Genomic DNA, 23,500 nt, shown 5'->3' on the forward strand with positions numbered 1-23,500 from the left:
GAAAGTGCCTTGCAGGTTCGGCCTGCTTGTCCTAGAGTGGCCACTTCCTTGCCCCAGAGAGTTAGTGGTGAGGGAGCTGGAGATGGGGAAGTGACAGGAATACACATTCAGGCCACCAGCTTTTCCATAGACAGTTTTGCTTTCATAGAACCAGTTTTACCTCTAGAGATGGCTTAGACAAGTGGCATAGGGATCTTTAAGAAGCCATACTGTGAATTCCAAGCTTATGCCAGCAAAACTTTTTCTCTAATTCATTTTATATATATATTTTTTTTAATTTATGATAGAGAGAGAGACAGAGAGGCAGAGACACAGGCAGAGGGAGAAGCAGGCTCCATGCACCGGGAGCCTGACGTGGGATTCGATCCAGGGTCTCCCGGATCGCGCCCTGGGCCAAAGGCAGGCGCCAAACCGCTGCGCCACCCAGGGATCCCTCTAATTCATTTTACAAAGAGACCAAGCTTTTCTCAAATTTGGGGAGATGAGTATATTGTTGTTATTATTATTATTATTAACTTTTTATAGAATAAATTTATATTTTGTGTAAAGAAAGCTAGATGTGATTAGGAAAGAATGACCATTTCTGTAAGGGTGTAAGAAGATACATTTAAATTTAATTGAAAACAAGCAACTTATATCAAATACTTAGGGTCAATTATAAATTGAAATCCATTTTTTTTGTATCCACATAATCTTCATATGTACTATAGATTCTGTGTCTTTAAAAGGGAATTATGTTTTGGACTTCACAAAGCATGCTTATAAATGTTCCTCAAAACATTTTGCCCCTCCTTCTCCTCTTCTACTCTCTTTTCTTGAAAATTAAAGACGTTGATGCATGTTTACTTCATGAGAATACAGCAACATAAATAATAAAAAAATGGAAAATGTCACATTTTGAATAATAAAATAACAAATTTCCTGTTTTTCTATTAAAAGGTCAACATGATTGTGTGACTATAATCAACAATTTCTTTCCTCGAGAGAGATTGGATTATTACACTAAACCCCAGGGACTGGATAAAGAGCCAAAACTGCCTCCAAAGTTGGCAGGCCCACTGCACAAAATTATTACTACAACAAACCTTCATCCTGTCAAGGTAGTGTTTGCTTTTTATTTAAATATTGCTTCAGAGTTTAAACTGCTCTTAATTATATAAGATCATCGTCGTCTTGGTTGGATCTTGCCGATGTGGAGCTTGAAATGGGGCCTGTTGTTCAGTTGTTACAGTGAAGGGGTGGGTGCTCTCAGTTGAAACCTGAAAGAGAGTGAGGGACACAGACTGGACCAGGAGGAAAAGCTAGGCAAAGAGGTGGATTCAGCTGAAGCCTACCTTCCACCTCATCTCACTGGGAGCTCTGAGCTGTTAGGGCTCCAGAGAGGCAAGGGAGCAGGCTTTTGTATCACTCAGTTGCCATTAACTGAGGCCTGTCCCCTGAAGGAGAGGACATGCTCCCAGGTACTGCCAACCAAGAAGGCAACTACCGATGGATAAAGGCAGGTTTCTGGAGCAGGAGGCAGCTCTGAGCCCATAGCAGCCAATACTCGCAGAAGCTGGAACCTGGTACACAGACTGGTGTGGGGATTTTGGAAGGGTAGGATATAACAATTATCCTATCAGCAAATGTTCTGAAATCATGAGCACGTATTTTAATGCAAGTAGCTATTTGATGCCCTTAAGTAATATAGCTCTTCCAGTATTAGTCAAATCACACAGATGATCCAACTTTTTAGACCAACCTGGAAGTTCATTTGGCTTAACAGAGACACTTCAAGAGCCATTCTGAACTATTTTCAGTGCTCTTTTCTTCATAGTTTACATACAGCCTTTTTTTGTTTACAAAAAATTTTTTTAACTTTATTTTTTATAAATCAATCCAAATGAGTATAGTTTTCTCAAGGAACTGTTACAGAAAACTCTGTGTGTGCTACCCATAGAATTCTTTTTCAAAAAAAAAAAAGAATTCTTTTTCAAATTTCAATTATTCATATCTTTGTTCATAATATATGTAGATTTGAAAGTAATTCAGAACTATCTGGTGAGCAAGATGGTAAATTGGATCAAAGATTGAGGTTTTCCCTTAATACAAAATGTTACTCTAAATGCAATGAAATAGATTTCCCTTAAAGTCTATTATAGTGAATCTGTGGAACATCCGGAACACCATTAAAATAAGTGGACAGTTCTCATAAAGTGACTCTTTTGAAGACTGACACTCATTTTGAAGGTATAAGTTCCAAATTATATGTCCGGTTATTACTTTATTGATGTTTCACTTTGCATACAGACTTTGAAGCTTAAGAAACAAACCAACAAAATATACCTGTCATATGGCATTCCACCCAAATGAGTTTTCTTGGCCAGCAAGAAGGATGACAAACTAGCAGATCCTCTTCCAAAAGATAGACTAGTGGAGTCTATTCTGTTTTTTATTTCAAAACTCAAATGTTTTACTACACATCCTGAAAGAACCCCAGGAGGTAACACTTGTTGTGAACCTAAGTGGGGAAAAAAAGAAATTCAGCCATGAACTGAATGTTTATATTTATGATGGAGATTACATGGAACTTAGAATTTAACCTTTAAAAAATATTTAGCTTCAGTATCAATAGTTTGTTTGTTTTTTTTCCCCCAGCATATAAAGGTGAAGAGAGAACCTCTATATAGGAACTAACTCCTTGTCCATGGCATTCTTTTTTTAGAGGTGGGACAGGCTGGGGTGGGAAGACAAGAATTTTCCTAGGGATATAGTATTTCTCGATGTAGAAAATATGTGTGGTTTTACAAGGCCCTTGTGGTCCTTCCAGCCTGAGCATTATAGGATCTTCTAGTTTAGACTAAAGAAATTCTCTGTTTTTCTGATTCACTGTCTTTTATATCTATGTTTCTACCCCCTTGAGCTTGCAATAATCTCAATAATTGTGATAATTGAGCCTTTGGAGTATTTTTTTTATTTTACATGGAACCTAGACTCTCAAGTTAAATGGCTTAAGAATTATTGTATCTCTAATTATTTTTAAAAGCACATGTTTGAATAAATTAAAATAAGGGTATATTTATGAAGGCAATAAATGGTAAAGATATAGAAACTGAAATAGCCTACGTTTTGTTTTTTTAGCACACTTGGTCTTATAAGAGACATTATTCTATGATTATAGTTCCTTTCTTCACATCAGACCTTGCTTTTTGTAGGTATAAATGATCTATTCACTTGAAAACCTTTTTTCTCCCACACTTTGGATAAAAGTTGTACAGTGCTTTTGTGGTGCCTTATTTTCAATGCTTTACCCCTTTCCAAGCCAGCCACGGTCTTCCTGGGGTATATTATAAAAAAGTAACTAACAGCCATTCTATAAAGTCCCAGACCTTTTAAAAAGCAGCACAGAAATCTTCCTCGATACACAATTCACCTTTTCACTACAGTGCACTTAACACAGCTGTATTTGCGTCAAGGGTAAATGGCTCTTGTAGCATTAAGGATGTTTGTTTTCAACAGGGACTCTGGGAATTGTGCTGATGCCTGGAATACAGAGGTTATAGGGGAAAAAAAAAAAAAAACAGAATCACAGAAAAAAATTACAACAGAATTGAGCAGGGTCCCTAAGTAGTCAGGAGACAGATGTACCCAAGTGATCCTGTCTTTGATTATTAACTTTTTAAGCCCAGAATCGTTGGTTTGATAATTTTTTCTTAAAGGTATTTAAAAAATAAAAATAATTCAAAATGCCACTGTATAAAAAAAAAAATGCCACTGTATGAATATATTCTAACGTTCTTTGGGAGATGAGTGGTATCAGGCTTTTATGCTTAATGGAATATGTTTATTTCTCTTCACTAATTAATAATGAGATTTTCTTTATAATGGATGGCTTTATAATGCTACAGAGATTAAAGGAAGGAAACTAGTTCAAATATTATTCTTTTGTGTGTATCTATGAAATGTTTCAGTAAGCTCATAGTAAAGCTGTAGTTGTATATCATTTTTCTTTAGGTATAGTGGTGCATATTATGAAATAAATAAAGCCTACTGTCATAACAAAGAAAAAATCATTAGTCTGGGTTCTGAGATTTTTTTTTAAGTTTTTACTTTTAAGTTTAACATCCTATGGTTTGATAATAAATGCTTTACACAAAAATATTGAATAGTTTCAAATGGTGGCAGTTGACAGTAGAAATATAAACATGTAATTAATGAGCCTTCCCTGCCAAAAGTTAATTTTTGATAAGTCATCGGCAAATTTATCAACAAGGCTTTTCATTATGCTTATTTCTTGACCCCTCATTTATTTTTGAGTGCTATACTTTAAGTAAAATATTAGATTATATATTAATCTAGTAGTATCAAAAATAAGTACAAATAATATTTTGATTTCACAAGAATACTTAATCTATGTTAAATTTCCAGGTGGGAGACTAGGCATGGGATTTACATAAGTTAACAAATGGTCTTTCTTCATGTCTGAAGAAAAGTATCTAATTCATGAAATCTGCTATCTGTAATTCCCTGACATTTACATTACCCAGGATAGGTAGTTAGCTGTAACACATAGGTTAACAAACACTGACTTCTCTGTGAATACAATTGTGCCCATGTTATGCATGTGTTTACATTACTGTTATGTCATACCCTGTGCAGACCTTCAGGTAGGTAATTATCCGATTACAAAGCCAGTAAAAAATACTCCTTACACTGATTTTGTACTTAATCTGTGCATATATAAGATGTGTGGGACTCATAATGCATCATATTTGATAACTCTCTAATATTCCTCTTTTTAAGGCTATTTTTGCTTTCCTCTTTGACCTATTCTCATCACCATAGAAGATTAGAAGCATATCATAAAAATTTCCACAGAGAAATATAGTTAATTGGAAAGTAATACACTTTTTATTTTTAGACTTAGTTCCTTTAAAATTTCATTTCCTTAGAATTAATAAGAATTAATGAGAATTATAGTACTCCTAGCTGTGAAATTCTAGTAATGTTAGCTATAAGTAGTGATTGCTTGAATTGATTCTGTATATAAAGCATATGTAAATATGCTGTGTTTAGCTTTAGTAAAAGTGCTTTTAACAGAGAATCTAAAGCCATAACTCTCAGTGGAATACTAACACCTGGTTCAGCCTGATGACAGATCATGGGACAGCTTATATATACAGATTTCAAGAAATCTCATGATGCCAGGGTCCTTCTATATTAGTTTTTTCACTTTGATCATTGGCAATTTGCATTCTAATTTGAATTAACCTAGTAAATGTATAACCCTAAGAAAGATTTTATTTGGTTATCTGTTGAAATCAACCAAAACTAAAAATCTAATTTGTACAATGAAAAGCCTCTCATGGAATTTCTAAGGTCATTGGAATTTCTTCTAGATCGTGATGCTTATAAATGAGAATCCTCTGCTGGCAGAAGAAACCGCTCTAAATAAATGCTACAAAGTGATGGATTTAATTTGTGAGAAATGTATGAAGCAAAGAGACATGAATGAAGTATTGGCTATGAAAATGCATTACATCAGCTGTATCTTTCAGAAATGCATTAACTTCTTAAAAGATGGAGAGAATAAACTGGACACTCTGATCAAAAGGTACTGTTTCTCCCATGTCATGTGTAAAACATACCCAAATGGATAATGTTTTGTTATATGAAGACTCATTATAGATTAAAATATTAAGCATTTTAGCAGCAGTTGTTATTGTTGGGTTCATAGTCTGTAGGAAATAAGAGGCAATGCTATATTTAGATTGAGTGATTTTTCAGTACTTTACTTTTTCAATGATGTTTTTGTTATCCCCAGTTTACAGGTGAGGAATCTGAAGTTTGGAGAAGTTAAGTAGATGTGTAAAAGGTAGAAAGTAACCCAAGTCCAACTTTGAGGATGGGTATGCCATGCCGTAGGTTGTGGCTCTGGATTCATAATGGTGCTCAGCTTATCTCCATTACTGAACCTGGGAGAGCTGCATGTTATCCTTGTTCTCTGACCACCAAGGGTCAAATTCCTCCATAGTTTTACTGAGAAAAGTGAACTATGTCAGAAGGGTGTAACTTAATGAGAGTTTTCACACTTTGTACAAATAACTGGCATGGTAATAAGTAACTAGCTAATCCGGTAACGGTGGTTAGTGTGTTTTATGGCAGGGCCTGTAAACCTGATATGGGCTAGCCTAACATGCAGGTAGAACAGCAGTTTGAATTAGTCTATCCTCATGATTTGAAGAGACCATGAAAATCTTAAGTAGCAAAGAAACTAAAAGTTCATGGGTTCAGTTGGGAGGAAATGCTTCGAGATTCAACTTCAGTTACTTTATAAAAAATATCTTTCAGCTTGTTAAAAGGCCGAGCTTCTGATGGCTTTCCCGTATATCAAGAAAAGATCATAAGAGAAAGTATCAGAAAATTTCCTTACTGTGAAGCCACACTCCTCCAGCAGCTGGTGCGAAGCATTGCTCCTGTTGAAATTGTAAGGCTCCTCATAACTAAGTTAACTCTACCAGTAAGACCTAATTACCCTATTTTGTACAATCACAGGCAAGTTCTCTTTAGCATTAGTTTATTAATAATTTATTTACTTAACAGAAAAATAATTATTTGTTATTTTGGACAGTTTTCAGGAATAGACATGGCAATGGATATACCTTTAACCCTGTTTCTGTTCATCTGTTTCCCACTCTTGATCCCCTTCTTTCATTTTTATATATATAGCTCATGGTTTAATAAATAGTATTTTCCTATGTTGGAATGTAGATGGTTACATGGAAAATTACATTTTAAAGACCTCTGTGAAATCTATAAAGGTGGGTACACTTGCTATGTAATACAGATACACACATGTACACTTGTAACTCATGAAAAACCAGTACAAAGTCCCACACTGGATGAAGGTAGGAAATGATTATTGATGGTGTCTGCTTGGTTGGAGATATGAAGGGATGAGTCATGGGGAGGCTCATTGTATGTCCTCATACAGTCTCAAGGTATGTCTCAGCTTCTTATATTCTACCTTAAGGCCTCTGATAAAATTTTCCATACTTCTCAAAATTACATTCATACTTCCCAGCTATAGGAAGTAAATGTCAACTTATTATCTGTTCTTTGAATTATTTATTGCCCTTTTTCCATATATTTAAGTAGTATTTCCTAAGATACTCCCTGTTTGAACACATTTCTGTTCACTGTAGCTACACCAGTCATGCTTTAATATATTTCAATCAAAACCTTTATCACCTTTTTCTATTGGGTAAGAAATTGATCCTGACACTAGTCCCATCCATGGCTTCCTCCTGCCCTCAGGCAGTGTGGGTTCTTCTCTGCCTCCTCTAGGCTGTCCCATCCTTCTCACTGAGAAAAATAAGGACAAGTGGATTCTAGATGTTTCTTCCTACATTAAGAATCTATTCAGAACCATGAAATAAGAAAGACCTCAAGAGACTGGATGGTTTCATGAAGTTCATGCACTGATTTGTCCCTGAGAGTTCTCCATGATTTCATATAGAGATTTTTTTTTACCCTTACTTTTTAATATAGTTGGCTATTTGGTATTTGGGCATTTAGAAGATTAAATTTAGCAGCTTATGAGGGTGGTTTGTCAATTATGAATGTGTTTTGGTACACCTATCAAACTTTAGCTAACCACAAATTAAATCAGTAGGGTTTATTATTTCCCATATACTCAGAAGTGTAAAAGTAGGTAGGCAAGATCTGTCACAGTGGCTCAAGAATCGATTCCCATTTTTTCACCCAATATTCTTTAGCTGTAAAGAAGATTATACACATGCTTATGACCTCATGGTTGCAATGCATCGGATGCTCTTCCTCCAAGCTCACATTTTTATCTCAGGCAGGCAAGAAAAAAGAAAGGGGTCTATCGTGGCAAACACAAGCTCTCTCAGAAACCTGTGCAATGTGACTATTCTTAGCTTCACAGGTTGTCTGGGGGGCAATGAGCACTTTCGGCTGGCCTAAACCATGTTATGCTGAATGAAATTATGCTTCTCTTAGTGAAGTGGTTGTGGGAACAGATGCCGAGAAGCAGCTAGCACTGCCTCCAGGGGGTGTTTCCAACACTAACAAGAGGTAGCTGACATTCCACCTTCCAAGGGGAAAACAGTAAAACTAAAAATAGCCCAGATATACTTTAAAAAAAGTCAAAGCAGACCATTGTGGGGTTGAACAATTCATTGTAGCTCTGTATCATGGAATGATTATCATTCAAGTTTATGCAGTGTAATTGTTAGTTTATCTTAGTGATATGAGTCATTGAGAAAAGGTTTATGAATAGAGATGAGATGGTATATCATGCATTTTAGAAAACTTTCTCTCCTTAAAATTTTTGTTCTTTAAGAGTTACATATTCTCTCTTGAAAACTTTATTTATCTGGAACACTTGTGGTTGTGAATGTCCCAGTTAGCCAGTCTTTACTTTCTAATGCGTTTTGTTCAACTCACGAGTTCACAAGCCTCTGAAGCAGTATTATTTCCTGTGGCCTGGTAATTCTCAGGGTTGGCTGCTGTGCCATGAGGATCCCCTGTGGCACTTTCTCGCACCGTGGATGCCTGGGCCCTCCTGCAGAGCTTTTGGACCTGTCTGCCTGCGGTGGGTCTCTGGCCTCTCCCTGTCACAAAGCTCAGCAGGACGTGTGGGGCATGGCTGCATTTAAGAAGTGTTGCATCAGCATTGTAACAGAGAATTCTATTAAAGATGTTTTGCTTTATCAACTGACAGCATATATTTTAACTTCTGAAAGACTAGCTAATGTCTCTGATTTTATAGGGTATGTTGAGTAAAGCATCCTGTTCATTTTTAAGTTGAATATCTTTCCATGGGAAGAGCTCTGGTAACCTAAACAAATTCTTACTTAAGGTAGAGGATGAGACTTTATGTAAGAAAGAGTTCGGGATCCTTGGGTGGCTCAGCGATTGGGCGTCTGCCTTTGGCCCAGGGCCTGATCCTGGGGACCCGGGATCGAGTCCCACATCGGGCTCCCTGCATGGAGCCTGCTTCTCCCTCTGCCTATGTCTCTGCCTCTCTCTCTCTCTCTGTGTGTGTGTCTCTCATGAATAAATAAATAAAATCTTTAGAAAAAAAAAAAAAGAAGAAAGAGTTCTTGCCACCTAACAGTGACAAGATGCCATGTCGTTATTCAGCCATACCATCAATTCGTTTCTGAAGCAGTAGTTCACACAAACGGCCATGCTTTTATAAGGTAATGCAGATAAAGTCTGTGTCATTGCTAGCCATATAGATATTGTCTCTGTGTGCCTGCTTCTAGACAACATTGTTTATGAAGTGTCATCTCTATAGTCTTTCCATGGTGATTTTCAAGTGTGTTTTTCTCTTCTTCGTACCTATTCTAGGGTTCTGATCCTACTGCATTCTCTGTACTTACCCAAGCCATCACTGGTCAGGTGGGTTTTGTGGATGTTGAATTTTGCACTACCTGTGGCGAAAAGGGAGCAAGTAAAAGATGTTCCGTATGCAAGATGGTAAGAGTGAAGTTCTTTGAAGTTCATTGATCTGGCTTAGATTTCATATCCAACTTGAAGTTTTAATATTCTCTAAATAGAATGGTTTAAAAAAACATATAATGGTTGACATTAGTTTTCTAATACATTTTAATATAGTGTAAATGCTAATTCAATGCATCTACTACTTAAAAATAATTTTGGAAGAGAAGTATGGGATAAATGTAGGTCTGTGCCCTGTCTTCTGTCAGTCTTGTAGGCTGCCCCAGCTTCTGCACAGACCACTTCTAGGAGAGAAAGAATATGAGTAAATGAAGGAATGAAGGAGGGAAAGATTCTCTGTAAGGGATTGAGACAGGTGCTGATATAAGGACCTAGAATAGGACAGTTCATAAATATGCAATCTTAAATCTTCTGATGGTGACTTGAACTGTAATCTCTTCATCATCTCTCCCTTGTAAAACTACAACTCCCTTCCTACTGCCACCAATCTTTAAGCTCTCTGAACTATACTCCCCACTTCTGGCAGCATTATCTTTGGAATGCATGTATCTTCTCACACACACTATCACAAGGATTCTCTGTACATTCAGTGTACCCTATAAATTATGTTAATTAATTAATTGAATTATATTAATTTCCTATTGTTTGTAAAGTTAGCATTCTTAAGCATCTTCATCATACCCATTACATTTTGATTTAACTAATTAGTCCTCCAGCTTCATCTCCTTTAATTACTTCTTTGAACCTCAATTTCCTTGTATGTGAAATGGGGTTGTTGTGAGAATTCATTGAGACCATCTACATTGGTTAACTGTCGCTGCATATAAAACACTTAAAACAATCATTTGCTAATTTCCCATGTTGGCAGTTGGCTGGGGTTAGCTGGGGCACTTTTTCTCCACATATCGCTTATCCTCTTTGGACCAGCAGACCAGGCTGAGCCGGCTCTAATTATGATGGCAGAGGTAAAAGTGAACAAGTAGAAACACATGAGATCCCTTGGAAGTCTAGTCTTGAAATTGTCATGCTCTGACATTCCTTTGGCCAAAACACACCACATAGCCAAGTTTAAAGTGAATTCTCCTTCCCTTCAGTGAAAAGAACTTTGAAGTCACATGGGAAAGTGTATACATGAAGGGAAAAATAAGAGTCAGGACCAATGAAACAATCTACAGTATATGTTCTTTTTATATAAAGGGCTTAGCATGGTGTTTGGCATATAATCTTGCAAAATTCTAAACTCCATTTACACAAACTTTTTGCTGTCCTTCAACATATAATTCACTTTCCTAATTGCATTTTTGTGTAAGATAATCTCTCTGCTTGGAATGCTTCTTTCCCATTTCTCTGTTGACTGACTCCCTTCATTTAGAGTGAGTCACTGCTTCCTCTGTGCTCCTATCACTGTTATGACCTATACTAGGATGTAAATCATGTTGTTGAGTATCTGCCTCTCTCAATGCTGCTCCATCCAGCTTTTTCTCAACCCTAGTTTCCTCTGAGACAACTATCTTCCTTGTCATTGTATAATTCTGACACATAGTAGGCTCTTCATAAATCATTTGTTAGTCTTTGGTAGACCACTTATTATATATGCATTGTTATAAAGTGTAAGCTAAAAATTAAAAATATAAATTAGTGTGCATCATGGTTTTAACAGAAAGCTTGGGGCTACCTGGGGGGTGTAGTTGGTTGAATGTCCAACTCTTGGTTTCGGCTCAGGTCTTGATCTCAGGGTCGTAGGATCAAGCCCTGTGTTGGGCTCCACACTCAGCATGGACTGCTTGGGACTCTCTCTTCCTCTGCTCAACCTCCTTCTCCCTGCTCTGGCATGCTCACTCTCTATCAAAATAAATACATCTTTAAAAAAATAAAAATAAAGGAAAGCACGGGAAACCACATTTTTTTACAGTATAGTTCTTGGTTTAATGACGTAGTTGGAATATCATGCAATCACAGCTCTTGAAGTGAAATAAACTTACAACTGTTTTCAGGTAATATATTGTGATCAAACCTGCCAGAAAACACACTGGTTTGCACATAAGAAAATCTGTAAGAATCTAAAGGACATTTATGAAAAACAACAATTGGAAGCTGCCAAAGAAAAGAGTGAAGAGGAAAACAGTAAGTATATAAAAAGCGATATATATACTGCTCCTCATTGGGAAGAATGATATTATTAATGATATTAACACAGGCACCAAGGAACCAAGTCTTCTTTGGGGTGGGGGGGACCAAGGAGACTTGGAGATGACCAATAGAAGAATGACATTTAAATGTGTACTTATTTAGGGTTGTTGGGATAATGTATAGAATATGGTTAGCCTAGAAGTCACTGGAAGACAGAGAGGTATAGAATTCTAAGGAATAGTTTATTCTGTATTCTACATTCTGACTCATGAGAATGCTCTGCAGCAATGGGACTCTAGATAAGTATTTACTTATATTTGCTCACAAAGGATGTTAAGGTCTTTGACTAAGGAAATAATTAAATTTCCCCTCATGGCTACCCAAGGATTTCAAGGTTGGGAACATTTATTTATCTATTTATTTTAATTAAAGTACAAAGGTTTGGTGAAATTATAGAGTAAATTTATAAATTACAGATTACATTGCAGATCAAATGTACAGATTAAGTTTCTATAAGTGTCTGGGCATTGAGTTCCATATTATTTTTTCTCTCCCTCCCTTATGAGGTGTATGACTCATTTTTACCAGAAAGTGAATTGCTTCAGCAATGATTCACAGACTATAGTGGAAAACCACCTCCACTCCTGTGCCTCACCCCTGAGAATATATCATAGGTTCTGCAGAGTGCATCTAGTTTGAAAAAGTTGCCCAGTTGACTCTGATACAAAGTACTTCCACATCCCCCCTCAGAAGACCGCATTGCCTTTACGACCTGCTTGAAAAATGCTATTAGTAGAATTGAATGATTTGCACAAAATTAAACTTAATTTGTACAAATAAATTGTTAACAGAATAGTCAGGCCTTCTGACTGCTGTGCTTTCTTCTGTTTTCTGGACCAAGGAAACAACCCTGCACAGGCAATAACCTACCCAAAGACTTCAAGCTAATTCATGGCAAAGCTGGATTTGAATGCACATTTTGTCAGACCCAGACAAGCATTTCGATTTAAGGCCTGGCTGTGGAGCCAGAGGCCTGAGTCCAAATCCTGCTGCTGCTGCTGTACTGGCTGTGAAATTCTGAGCAAGTTGCCAAACCCTTCTCTCTCGTTTTCCCCATTTGTTAAAAATCATGATAATAATGATAGCAGAAATCATTTACCTCACATGGCTGTTGTGAGGATTAAATAGTTTAATACAAGTAAAGCATTTAGAAGAGAGACTGATACCTGGTAGGAATAACAAAATGACCTTTTTTTCCCCCTTTTTATCAGATGGCAAACTTGATGTCAATTCTAATTGTGTTAATGAAGAGCAGCCAGAAGCTGAAGCAGGAATCTCCCAAGAGGATTGTAACCCTAAGGATTCTGTGGAAGGGGAGAAAGAACACCCTCAGAATGCAGCTGGGTTGGATGGCTTACAGGATGCTCCTGCAGGTCCACAGGAATCTGAGGAGTGAAAGCCAGAGCAGGTGCCATCATGGACGGTTCATACCCTGGCAGGTAGCTGGAAAGCTCATGTGACTGTGTCCTCACTGCCTCGTGACACCGCATGGCACCATGGCAGGATTCCATGTTTCCTAGAATAGATGCCTTCAAGCAAAGCTCTGTCTACCATGCCCTGATTTCCTAATGATTGCTGTACTGTAATTGGACAGATACTCCAAGGGAAAATTTTTATTTCAAAGTATCAAAGAAACATTTTTATTCCCTTTCTGAGGCCAGCTTCCCAGCCATTGTTCTCAAAGCCAAAGAAATCCCTTTAAAGAAGAAATATAGGCTCTGGGGAACAAAGGGACAAGCAAAACAGGTGTAGGAGAGAGATCTTCAGAAAGGATTTTCTAGCCACTGAGATGGGTAAATGAATCATAACTTATATGTGAATAAGATGCATATAAATAGCATTTACAATAGTGAAGTCTTATTTAGATGCAATGACATGAAGCAAAAAGTTGTATGTTACAGGATCTGTCACAGTTCAGCTCACTGTAGATTTATATAGAAACAATCCTGAGCAGTCTAAACTTTATATGGTTCTTGCAGTCACGTTTTATCTTTAGTATTTGTACCTTCAGAAATGTCAGAACTAAGGCCTAGCCACGATTATCTCAGCATGTGCATTAAAAAGGATGTTTCATGAAATTTCAGATTAAATAATGGCTAAACATAGTGTGTCCCCAGTTATAACACCAATTCATGTGCCATATTCTACTTGAAAGACTTTTATCTTCCTGTAAGCTTTTCATTGGGCTCTTCCTGCCCAGAGACTGATTTATAACTGTCACTTTTAGAATGTGCTGGCACCAGTTTTTAGCATATGCAGTACAGAAGCAGAGCTAGGGCCTGATCGCCGAAGATAGCACTGCGTTTCAGAGTTTCTTGTGATGATTGTCAAATAAATCGTGCCTACTGATATAACCAGCTCCACATCTTGTTTCCTGGCTCATTGCTATCGAGGGATGGCAGATATTAGAGAAATATTAAGAGAACTTACATTTTGGGAAATTCAGCCAATACTAGAAAACAGAGTAATGAGTATTTCCATGTGTACAATTGTAAATCAAAATGACTGCATTTCCCACCTCACTGCACTGGTCATATTCTTCTGAGTTGCTGGCTCTCTTCTTCCTTCCTCTCAGTGACTTCTTCCAGCCCCAGCACCACACCTTCTGCACGCCCTCTAGCACGCTGCTCCAGAAAGACATTAGGTGAGCGAATTCAGTGTGAAGGGTTAACTGGGTAGGAATTCAGCAGGCAGATTGCACCTAAACTTGTCAGTTGTGACAAGCCTCACCAATCTTTTTTATGTGCATTATCTGGTTTTTAATTGTTTTTGTGTGTGTGTGTTTGTGTTACCGCCATTTTGTGTTAACATGATGCCTGTCTTCGGATACTATGGGGGGTTATGAAAAAGCAGGAAGAAATAGGAAAAGCAAGAGGTGTGGCAATGTAGAGGTACTTTTTCCCTTCATCGAAGTGAATGCTGACATGAATCAGAACTCTAACACCGCTGTAACTGCCAGTGGACGAAGGGGACTTCAGGTATAAGTCATGTCAACATTAAAATTTTCTACAGATATATTTCAGGGAAGAGGTGGTCTGAAAATGGAGTTTAAGAGACAATGATTCTGATTATACTCCCTTCCTTTATTATACATAATCTCAAATAGATGTTTCCATTATAATACCGTCAAAATAGGTGGTCATCAATTCATTTTTTTTTAAAACCATGTTGAGTTATTTTCAATAAGCTATCAAGAAATTTTTCTTGGAGCACCTGGGTGGCTCAGTTGGTTAAGTGTCTGCCTTCAGCTCAGGTCATGATCCCTGGTCCTGGGATGCTGCCCCCCACATGGGGCTCCCTGCTTACTGGGGAGTCTGCTTCTCCCTCTTGCTCTGCCCCTCCCCCCTGCTGCATGCTCGCTCTCTCTCTCTCAAATAAATAAATCTTTAAAATAATCCAAACACTTTTGCTTCTGGGAAGCAGAATAGACATACTTTCTTCTATTTCTTCTACTAAGTAAAACTAAAATCCTGGATATTATATATCAAACAAACATAAGACTGTAAGATAGAGAAATGAGGCAGACTGGCTGGGGACCTCAGGATCCAAGCAATGACATTTTGTTTTTTCTCTGAGGCTTTTGTTTTGTTTTGTTTTTTGCCTCATATATCCAGTAATGATGCTGAAGAAGCTGACAAGATGGACGTACCAATAGTACAGATCAAAATAAGTCCCAATAAAGGACTGCCAGATTTCAGACTCAAAACTGCAACATCAACTCATTCTTAAATTTCTGGCCTGTCTTGGCCTGCCCTGCAAATTCTGTATTTGCCAGCCCCCAAAATGTCATGAACCAATTCCTTAAATCACTCTCTCTCTTTCTATGCATATACCCTATTAATTCAGTTTCTCTGGAGAACCCTGACTAGGACACCAGGTGTCTTACTTTGGGTGCTACAAAACAAATTACCATAAATTGGGGTGGCTTAAATAATAAACATGTATTTTGCATAGTTGTGGATGCTAGAAGACATCACAGTGGTCAAGCTTTTGGTGAATACCCTCTTCCTGTCTACAGAAGGCCATTTTCTTGCTCTGTTCTCACATAGTGGAAGGAGGGTAGCCAGCTTTCTGGCCTCTTAAAAAGGCATAATCCCCTTCATGAGGGCTCTACTCTCATGACCTAACTACCACCCAAGGGCCCTGCCTCCAGATACCATCATGTTGAGGGTTAGATTTCAGTATACAGATTTTTTTTGGTGTAAGGACACAAGCATTCAGTCTATGACATCAGGTATAATTCCTAAAGGACACAACTGCTCTTGGGAAAAGAATGAGAGTATTGGCTGACATATACCAAGCACTGACTGAGAAAGTCACTCTACCTAAGACTTTATGTCCGTTGTCTAACTTAATCCTTGAAATTTTATGAATTAACTGTTCTTACCATTAAGAGGAAATGAAAGCTTAGAGAAGTTAGCTAACTTGTCCAAGTAACAACTAGTAAGCAGAAGAACTCAGCTGGGTCTGATTCTAGAGCCCCAACCATTAGCCGCTACCCTGTATATGGATCTGTAAGTTGATATTTTCTGTTTCCTGGTCATGAGAGCTGATGGATCCTGAAATAGTCAACTGAAAACTTCAATCAGCTTGAATGGTTCTCTGTTGCTTAAAACAAAGAACTTAGAGCACCATCTTAATTGTGTGTTGCATTTTGTAGAGTTTTAGGTTACTTAAGTCAGGATCGTGTCTTCTCTTTTGTGTTTGTCCCTACATGGTATTTATTACAATATCTTCAAATCACAGCCACTCTGCAGCCCTTCATTACTGAATATGAAATATGAGTGCATTTTAAGGAAATCTTTTTCTTCATATAAAGGAGACGTTCTCCCATTAGTTCTTTTACAAGGAGATTAAAATTTGCTAGCCCTATTTTTGTAATTGGAATAATTTTTTCATCCTTTTCAGCAATTGCAGGTTTAAAAATAAAATATCAAGCTACACACTTTCACAATTCTTTTAGTTGTTAACCTGGAGATTATAATATCCAACATACTGCAATCTAATTCAAAATGAATATTGCTTATGCAACTTATGGGCCAGCTTGAATCTAATTCCAAATATACCACCATTTCCATCATGAAATAAGTTGCTTCTCTGGCCACCCACCATCTATTGCTTGGTGGGTCTGATAGTACTCAGCTCATGATTAGTAGCTTTGGTCAAAGTTACCTGATGTTCATTGGTCAGGCTTTTAGTATTAGGGCAGATGCAGTAATTTGCCTAAAACTGCTCTTCGAACAATGACTAGTTCTCTGCTGAAGGTAGTATGGCCTTACTCAAGAACCTTTTGAGACTTTTGAGACTGCACCGTGACTTTCTTAGAGTTTGCCAGGCTTCACCAAACATCCTTACCTACCACAAATACTTCTAGCACCATGGGTTATACTGAGTTATTCTATTAGTTACCTATTGCTGTGTAAGAAATTACCCCTGAACTTATCAAGCTTGAAGCATCAATAAGCATTATCTCATGTAGTTTCTGCAGGCCAGAAATACAGGAACAGCTTAACTGAGTGATTCTGACTGGGCATTTCTCAGGAGGGTGCAATACAGCTTTCAGCCAGGAGTGCAGTCATCTGAAGATTTACTTAGATCCAGAGGAGCTGCTTGCAAAATGGCTCACTCATATGGTTGTGGCAACAGGATTTATTTTTTATTTTTTTTTTTAATTTTTATTTATTTATGATAGTCACACAGAGAGAGAGAGAGAGAGAGAGAGAGAGAGAGAGGCAGAGACACAGGCAGAGGGAGAAGCAGGCTCCATGCACTGGGAGCCCGACGTGGGATTCGATCCCGGGTCTCCAGGATCGCGCCCTGGGCCAAAGGCAGGCGCCAAACCGCTGCGCCACCCAGGGATCCCGGCAACAGGATTTAGTCCCTCACATGGCCTCAGTTCCTCACCGATGAAGCTCTCCAGAGGACTGCATAAATGTCCTCACAACATGGTAGCTGGCTTCTTACAGAATAAGTGATCCAGAGGAGAGAACAAGAGAACATTTCAATCCTTTCTCTGATCAAATCTTGGGATCCACATACTATATCACTTTTATCTTGAGCCGCTCACCCATACCAATGACCAAAACAAATCTCTTTTCCTTCCCCCAGGTACAACACTCTGTCAGGGGCCATTCCTGAATTTTCTGGTTTTGTATAGAATCCTAAGTGCCACAGGTGAAAGGTTACAGAGTCTCAGGGACAGTGCACCGTTCCCCCCTAGGGCTTCCATCCCCTGCCTGCTTGGTTTCAGCCTCACTTCTACGGTGTGTTTCTATTCTGTGTGTGTTACATTGTGGTGATGTCTAAGCACCATCAGATAGGAGGAAATGTTACTCTGCTTTTTATAAGCTTTTGGTCTAGCTTTTTAGCTTAGCTGGGGAAAACCAGCTGTGCATTTTGTCTCTTCGCACCATGCAAATGCTAAAAGCTTTTCTGGTCTCTCTCCTAGCAGCAGGCTTCCAGCTAGGCCAACGTCACATCATTAGCCCACACCCAGAACTGGCACATGCCTTTAAAGGTGACATAAAAAGACAATAGACTGGATAAATAAATTGTGGTGTAATCATACAATGGAATACCATGCAGCAATGAGAATGATAAAGCTATTGTCTCTAGCAACAACATGGGTGAATTTTATAGTATTGAGTAAGAGAAACCAGAAAGATTTAAATGAAATCATTCAAAGACAGACACAATTAATTTACAGCTTAGAAATCATAACAGTGATTCCTACTAATAGGTAATAGGACTGGTAACAGGAATGAAGAAGCACTTCATGTGCTGGTAATAGTCTATTTCTTGATCTAGGACTGCTGTTACATGAACATGTTCATTTTTTGAAAATTTTGTTGAGCTGAACACTTGATTTGTGTACATTTCTGTATATACATTTTACTTTAACAAAAACATAAAATGTATAGGGACTATATTAGTGGTGTTGCTGTTTACATTCACATGTTATAATAGAATAAATATATAATATGCCTAATCACAGAGAAGTTTAATAACAGAAAACCACTAGGATTTCTAGAAATATCAGAGGTTATCTCAGAGTAACTGTAAGCATTTGAGGCTCTGTGCCTTTCTCATCAAGGTATTTTTCCTCTCGTGTTGGAACCGTGTCCCAGTTCAGGGAGGTAGTAGCCATAGCTGATCTCTTCATGGACCTTATGAACACAGCATCTTCTGGGTCATCAAACACAGTTCTGCAAAAATGGCAATATGTCAAAAAAAAAAAAATCCATTAAGCTACAGAGAAATTTTAATTTAAACAAATAAATGCCATATTTTTCTATGCTCTTTGGAGCATCGTACCACTAACAACTTTGGGCTTCTACTGACAAATGACTTTCAGAACTATGAATGTTATTTTTCCTATATATATTGTTTATTTTTAAAAATTCAGTCTTTGAACATATTTGGGATCAGCTATTTCAGTTTAGATCTCACACATTAATGTGTTTATGATTTGAAATCAGTGTTAGATGATTAAAATATTTCTAGATGCCATATGCATATTAGTATCTTAAATATATTTTGTTAGATATTATTTCTCTGTTATGTATTATTTTAAAAACGTGTTTGGGGATATATTTTTCAACCCTGAAACCAAAGAAAAACCTAAGTGCAAAATTGAAAAAAGAATGATGATTTTAAAATTCATCAATATGCATGAGTTTGAAAAGTTTTCCATAGTTTAATGAAGCATTTGCTTTTGAAAATGTAAATTCCGGGCAGCCCCAGTGGCTCAGCAGTTTAGCGCCGCCTGCGGCCCAGGGCGTGATCCTGGAGACTCGGAATCAAGTCCCACGTCAGGCTCCCTGCATGGAGCCTGCTTCTCCCTCTGCCTGTGTCTCTCTCTCTCTCTCTGTGTCTCTATGAATAAATAAATAAAAATCTTTAAAAAAAAAAAAAAGAAAATGTAAATTCCGGTGAATATAAAATGTTTATCTATATAACTGCTCTCACTGAACATATTTAGAGGAACATTATACATTTATAATTTGCTAGTAAGTCTTAGGTTTTATATTTTATGCATTGAATCAGACTTTAATTTATTCCTGGTTAAAATAATAATATCCAAAACCTAAATATGTCAAATATGAGTAAATAGCTTGTGCTTATTTGTCATAGAAAGACAGTAATTTTTCCCATCCATCAGTTAGTCATTCTTTAACTAAATGTAAATTTAACTAACCAAAATGTATTTTAGGAAATGAAGGTAATTTAAAGTACATACAATTATGAAATAATTTGATAATAAAAGTAAAGTTTAAAAAATCACTTACTTGTCTACATTATTCGCAAATGCAAAGTCTAAAAAAAATACATTTCTGTTAGTATTTTTCAAACATTTATTCAGCATTTAAAAACAATGGAACAGTGCTATAAAGGAAAAGTCTAGAGCACAACTTTCTGGTTTTTGAATGGTCATTTTTTAAAATTTAAATTCAATTTGCCAATATATAGTATAACACCCAGTGCTCATCACCTCATGTGCCCTCCTTAATGCCTGTGACCTTGAATGGTCATTTAGATGAATAGTTCAATCCTTCAAAAATGCCTTGATACTACCTAAACTCAAACTGGACCTTTCTTAGATATAGTGCCTTGGATTAGCTTAAATTCTGAGGCAAATTCTTTAATTCAATACAGATCTCAAAACTCTGGGAACAGGAGGCTTAATCAATTAAGTTTCCAGTGGAATCCAACTGGGGATTTTTGTAATTAGGATATGGAGTCTCATACAGAAACCAATCCTCTTTTTTCAGATAGACACATGTATCTATAAATGAACTAACAGACCAAATGAGGAGAAATATTTAGGGCAGTTTAAACCATTTGGATTCTTGGCATTAACTTCAAAGAAATAGAATAAACAAATCCTAGATCACAAGAATCTCCATCTTCCCTAGCTTTGGGAGCTCAAAGGCTGTCCTCAAAGCTGGGATTTCTTATGGTATCTTCCAGAGACAGTCATTGCTTTGTTCATTCCTCTCCAAAGGCCTAGTGCCAGGCTAGACATGGAATGTACCAGCACCTGTTGGGCCACTGAAGTCCACAATATGAGTCTTGCCAATCTGCAAGCAGCAGGGAGCAAACAGCCTCTGCCTTAGAAGAGCTCATGGCATCATTCCCTTCACAAATGATGCTTCCTTACTGGTTTAGGGATCACACTTTGAGAACCCCTGCTCTATGCTACACTTCTGCATCCTGAACATGTCCTACAGACATTTTTTTTTTCTTTCTCTTCTCTGGGACATGTAATGGATAAAGGAACAAGTTCAATGACATCTTGTGAAAACAAGCATAGAGAATGATGGATTCTACAGTATAACTGGCCTGGTCCCTGAAAAAGTCATGGAAACAAATTTAGAAATCTACGAAGTTTAAAAAGAGTAAAGGTCCGTAACAACCAAATATAATTATGAACCTCTGACTGGATTGCTTTGAAAAAGCAGCTATAGCAGCCATATTGGAAATACCGGGAAACTTTAAATATATATTATTATATATTATGTAATATGAGTACACAAATTATTTTTTTAGGTATGATATGGGAATTTGGGATATATAGGAGAGTGTCCTAGTGGTGTAACAGCCACCTTGTAACCAAAAAATACCCAAAGAGTAGGACAAAAGAGATATATTCTTGAACACTGATGATTACTGCTGACTTTTGCACTAATACCCTACCTTTGTATTCTTTGCTTTGTGAGAAAAATCGCTATTTCCTTAAGTCATTGATGTTGGATTTCTGTTGCATGTAAGAACTTAAATTCCAACAGATGAAACATCACTGAAGATATTCAAGTTATATTTGTATATAATGACTGTGTATATGAATCCAACCCAAACATTAATGGTGGTTATTTCTGGGTGAAGAAATTGTAAATGATCTTTATTTCTTAACGCTTTTTTCCATGTTATCAAAAACTTATAGCTTTAATTGGTGAAACTGGTGATCGTGGTAATAGTAAGCATAGCTTATTAACTGAGTATTTCATACTACACTAGATACTGAAGTGAGAACTTCAAGGTAATATCTCATTGTTACCACATTACTTCACTTAATATATGCAAATGCAGATAAAATTGCATATTGCTTTAATTTGACTAATAACATTGGGAATATTTATTTCACTAGGTGCTTAGCTTATTGTAAATTTCAGTTGTTACTATTATAATTAGATCAGCCAAAAGTTGGAGGAATTTTAATTTCATCTTTTTTTTTTTTTTTTCCAAATACCTGGAGGTACTCTCTGGGATGGTTTTTGCTTAAATGGTGCTCTAGGATTCCATGAGGCATCTACTCTTCTTTGGAATGCTATTGATTGAACAATATGAGTCCTTCTATGGTTAAAAATGGTAATCATTGATCTTCTTTCTTTTTCTGTAACTTCTGACAAATGCAAAAAGTAATGTTATTGCATAGCATTGTAGAGATGCAGAGTGATTCAGAATACAGTTGAACACTTTCAATAATGCGTTTATCTAAAGTATGTTATATGTGAACATCCTGCCAAAACTGTGAAGGGCAATCACAATTATTTCCATAATCTTATAAATGCTTAATAAACAAATGCCACTCATGTTGTAAGGCACAGATATTCCCAGTGTACCCCAAGCACTTTCTAACACATCACCATGGATGGTTGAAATCACATATATGATACATTCGTTCAGCTCCTCAGGGCTGTGAGGAATAACAGGAATAATAAACATTAGGTTTTATATTTCCTCATTAGGAAGTTAGTAATTAATTATTAAGAATGTTCAAACCTATAGAGATGGAAGATAAGTAGAGAGATGGGCAATATACATTTGGAGGTAAAAGAAGCTCCACCCAAATGTAAAGGGTGATGCAGTGAGGTTGATTATCTTTGTGACTTGTATAAATCAGACATACTAGTTTATCTACAGTGTTTAAACTGTATTCATAAAGAAATCATTGAGATAACAAAGAATACTATTTTTAGAATTTAAATAAGCCTTAAGAGATTTAGTCCAATTCTCTCATTTTTGAAATAAAACACTAAAATGCCAGGAATAGATGATTTGGCATTCAACACATTCATGTCAAACTCAGGAACAGAAGACCTTTCCTCACACTTAGATGGCCTTTTCAACATAGTGATCAAGAGAAATGAAATCCTAAACTAGGGCATATTTTACAGGTCAAAAACTTCAAAACTAAATAATTGAAAAACTTTCCTTTACAAAGATGATTATTTTCAAAGACCTTCTGCATTTTTAAACTAGTGATTTATAAGGCTGCCTTTCAAATATTTCTCTGAAAGATGTATGCTTACGATTTTGGTCAAGAAATTCTATTCCTGGAAGGTGGTTGATTATATATAAACGGTACAGGTTATATTGGCACAAAGGGTTTTGGTAGAGACCTGCAAAGAAAGAATCCAAATTAAGATGTCATATTTCAAAACCAGTTTCTTTTATCATTTGATAAAATATAGGAAATTGCAGAATTAATATGAAACCTAAGTACATGTAAAGCTTTTGCTTCATAGACCAAACCAATGGCCTAACCAAATGCATTTATTCAGAGCAGCACTTATTTCCCATTTGTTAAATTCATTCATTCAACAAATATTTTCTGAGTGCTTACTATATACCAAGAACTATGTGAGGTGCTGGGGACATAGTGTTGACCCAGATCTACCACAAATGAGGAAAATTTTAACATGTCCTTAAGTTAATTAGTAAAGGAAGGACAAGATATCAGCTCTGTAGAGGTCTTTTTTTTTTTTTTTTTTTTAAGATTTTATTTATTTGAAAGAGAATAAGCTGGGAGAGGGGTAAGGGAAGAGGGGGAAGCTGA

At 36.9% G+C, this 23,500-nt stretch overlaps 2 protein-coding genes and 2 long non-coding RNA genes across 10 annotated transcripts in view; 1 reads left to right on the top strand and 3 right to left on the bottom strand.

The window, feature by feature from the left end:
• ANKMY2 (ankyrin repeat and MYND domain containing 2) overlaps positions 1-14,024 on the top strand; it is a 36,313-nt gene extending 22,289 nt beyond the window's left edge. For all 3 annotated transcript variants that reach the window (XM_072783897.1, XM_072783898.1, XM_072783899.1), the window contains exons 5-10: positions 940-1,100; positions 5,379-5,593; positions 6,331-6,466; positions 9,361-9,489; positions 11,466-11,595; positions 12,873-14,024. In XM_072783897.1, the coding sequence (XP_072639998.1) occupies positions 940-1,100; positions 5,379-5,593; positions 6,331-6,466; positions 9,361-9,489; positions 11,466-11,595; positions 12,873-13,057 (956 nt within the window). In that variant the 3' untranslated portion in view covers positions 13,058-14,024. The remainder of the gene's footprint in view (positions 1-939; positions 1,101-5,378; positions 5,594-6,330; positions 6,467-9,360; positions 9,490-11,465; positions 11,596-12,872) is intronic.
• Positions 929-6,165, bottom strand: LOC140608937 (uncharacterized). Its single transcript, XR_012010930.1, has 3 exons — positions 3,369-6,165; positions 2,326-2,500; positions 929-1,259 (listed from the first exon to the last, which is right to left on the bottom strand). It is a non-coding gene; the product is annotated as an uncharacterized lncRNA (long non-coding RNA).
• On the bottom strand, positions 9,145-17,307 carry LOC140608938 (uncharacterized). Its single transcript, XR_012010931.1, has 3 exons — positions 14,180-17,307; positions 11,147-11,313; positions 9,145-9,561 (listed from the first exon to the last, which is right to left on the bottom strand). It is a non-coding gene; the product is annotated as an uncharacterized lncRNA (long non-coding RNA).
• Positions 17,308-18,640: 1,333 nt separating this feature from the next.
• Positions 18,641-23,500, bottom strand: part of LRRC72 (leucine rich repeat containing 72) — a 33,889-nt gene continuing 29,029 nt past the window's right edge. For all 5 annotated transcript variants that reach the window (XM_072783906.1, XM_072783904.1, XM_072783907.1 and 2 more), the window contains 4 exons: positions 22,974-23,063; positions 21,911-22,063; positions 19,950-19,977; positions 18,641-18,866 (listed from right to left, as the gene is read on the bottom strand). In XM_072783906.1, coding sequence (XP_072640007.1) covers positions 18,704-18,866; positions 19,950-19,977; positions 21,911-22,063; positions 22,974-23,063 — 434 coding nt within the window. In that variant the 3' untranslated portion in view covers positions 18,641-18,703. The remainder of the gene's footprint in view (positions 18,867-19,949; positions 19,978-21,910; positions 22,064-22,973; positions 23,064-23,500) is intronic.

The sequence above is a fragment of the Canis lupus genome, chromosome 18 (assembly GCF_048164855.1).
Source record: "Canis lupus baileyi chromosome 18, mCanLup2.hap1, whole genome shotgun sequence".
NCBI lineage: Eukaryota > Metazoa > Chordata > Mammalia > Carnivora > Canidae > Canis > Canis lupus.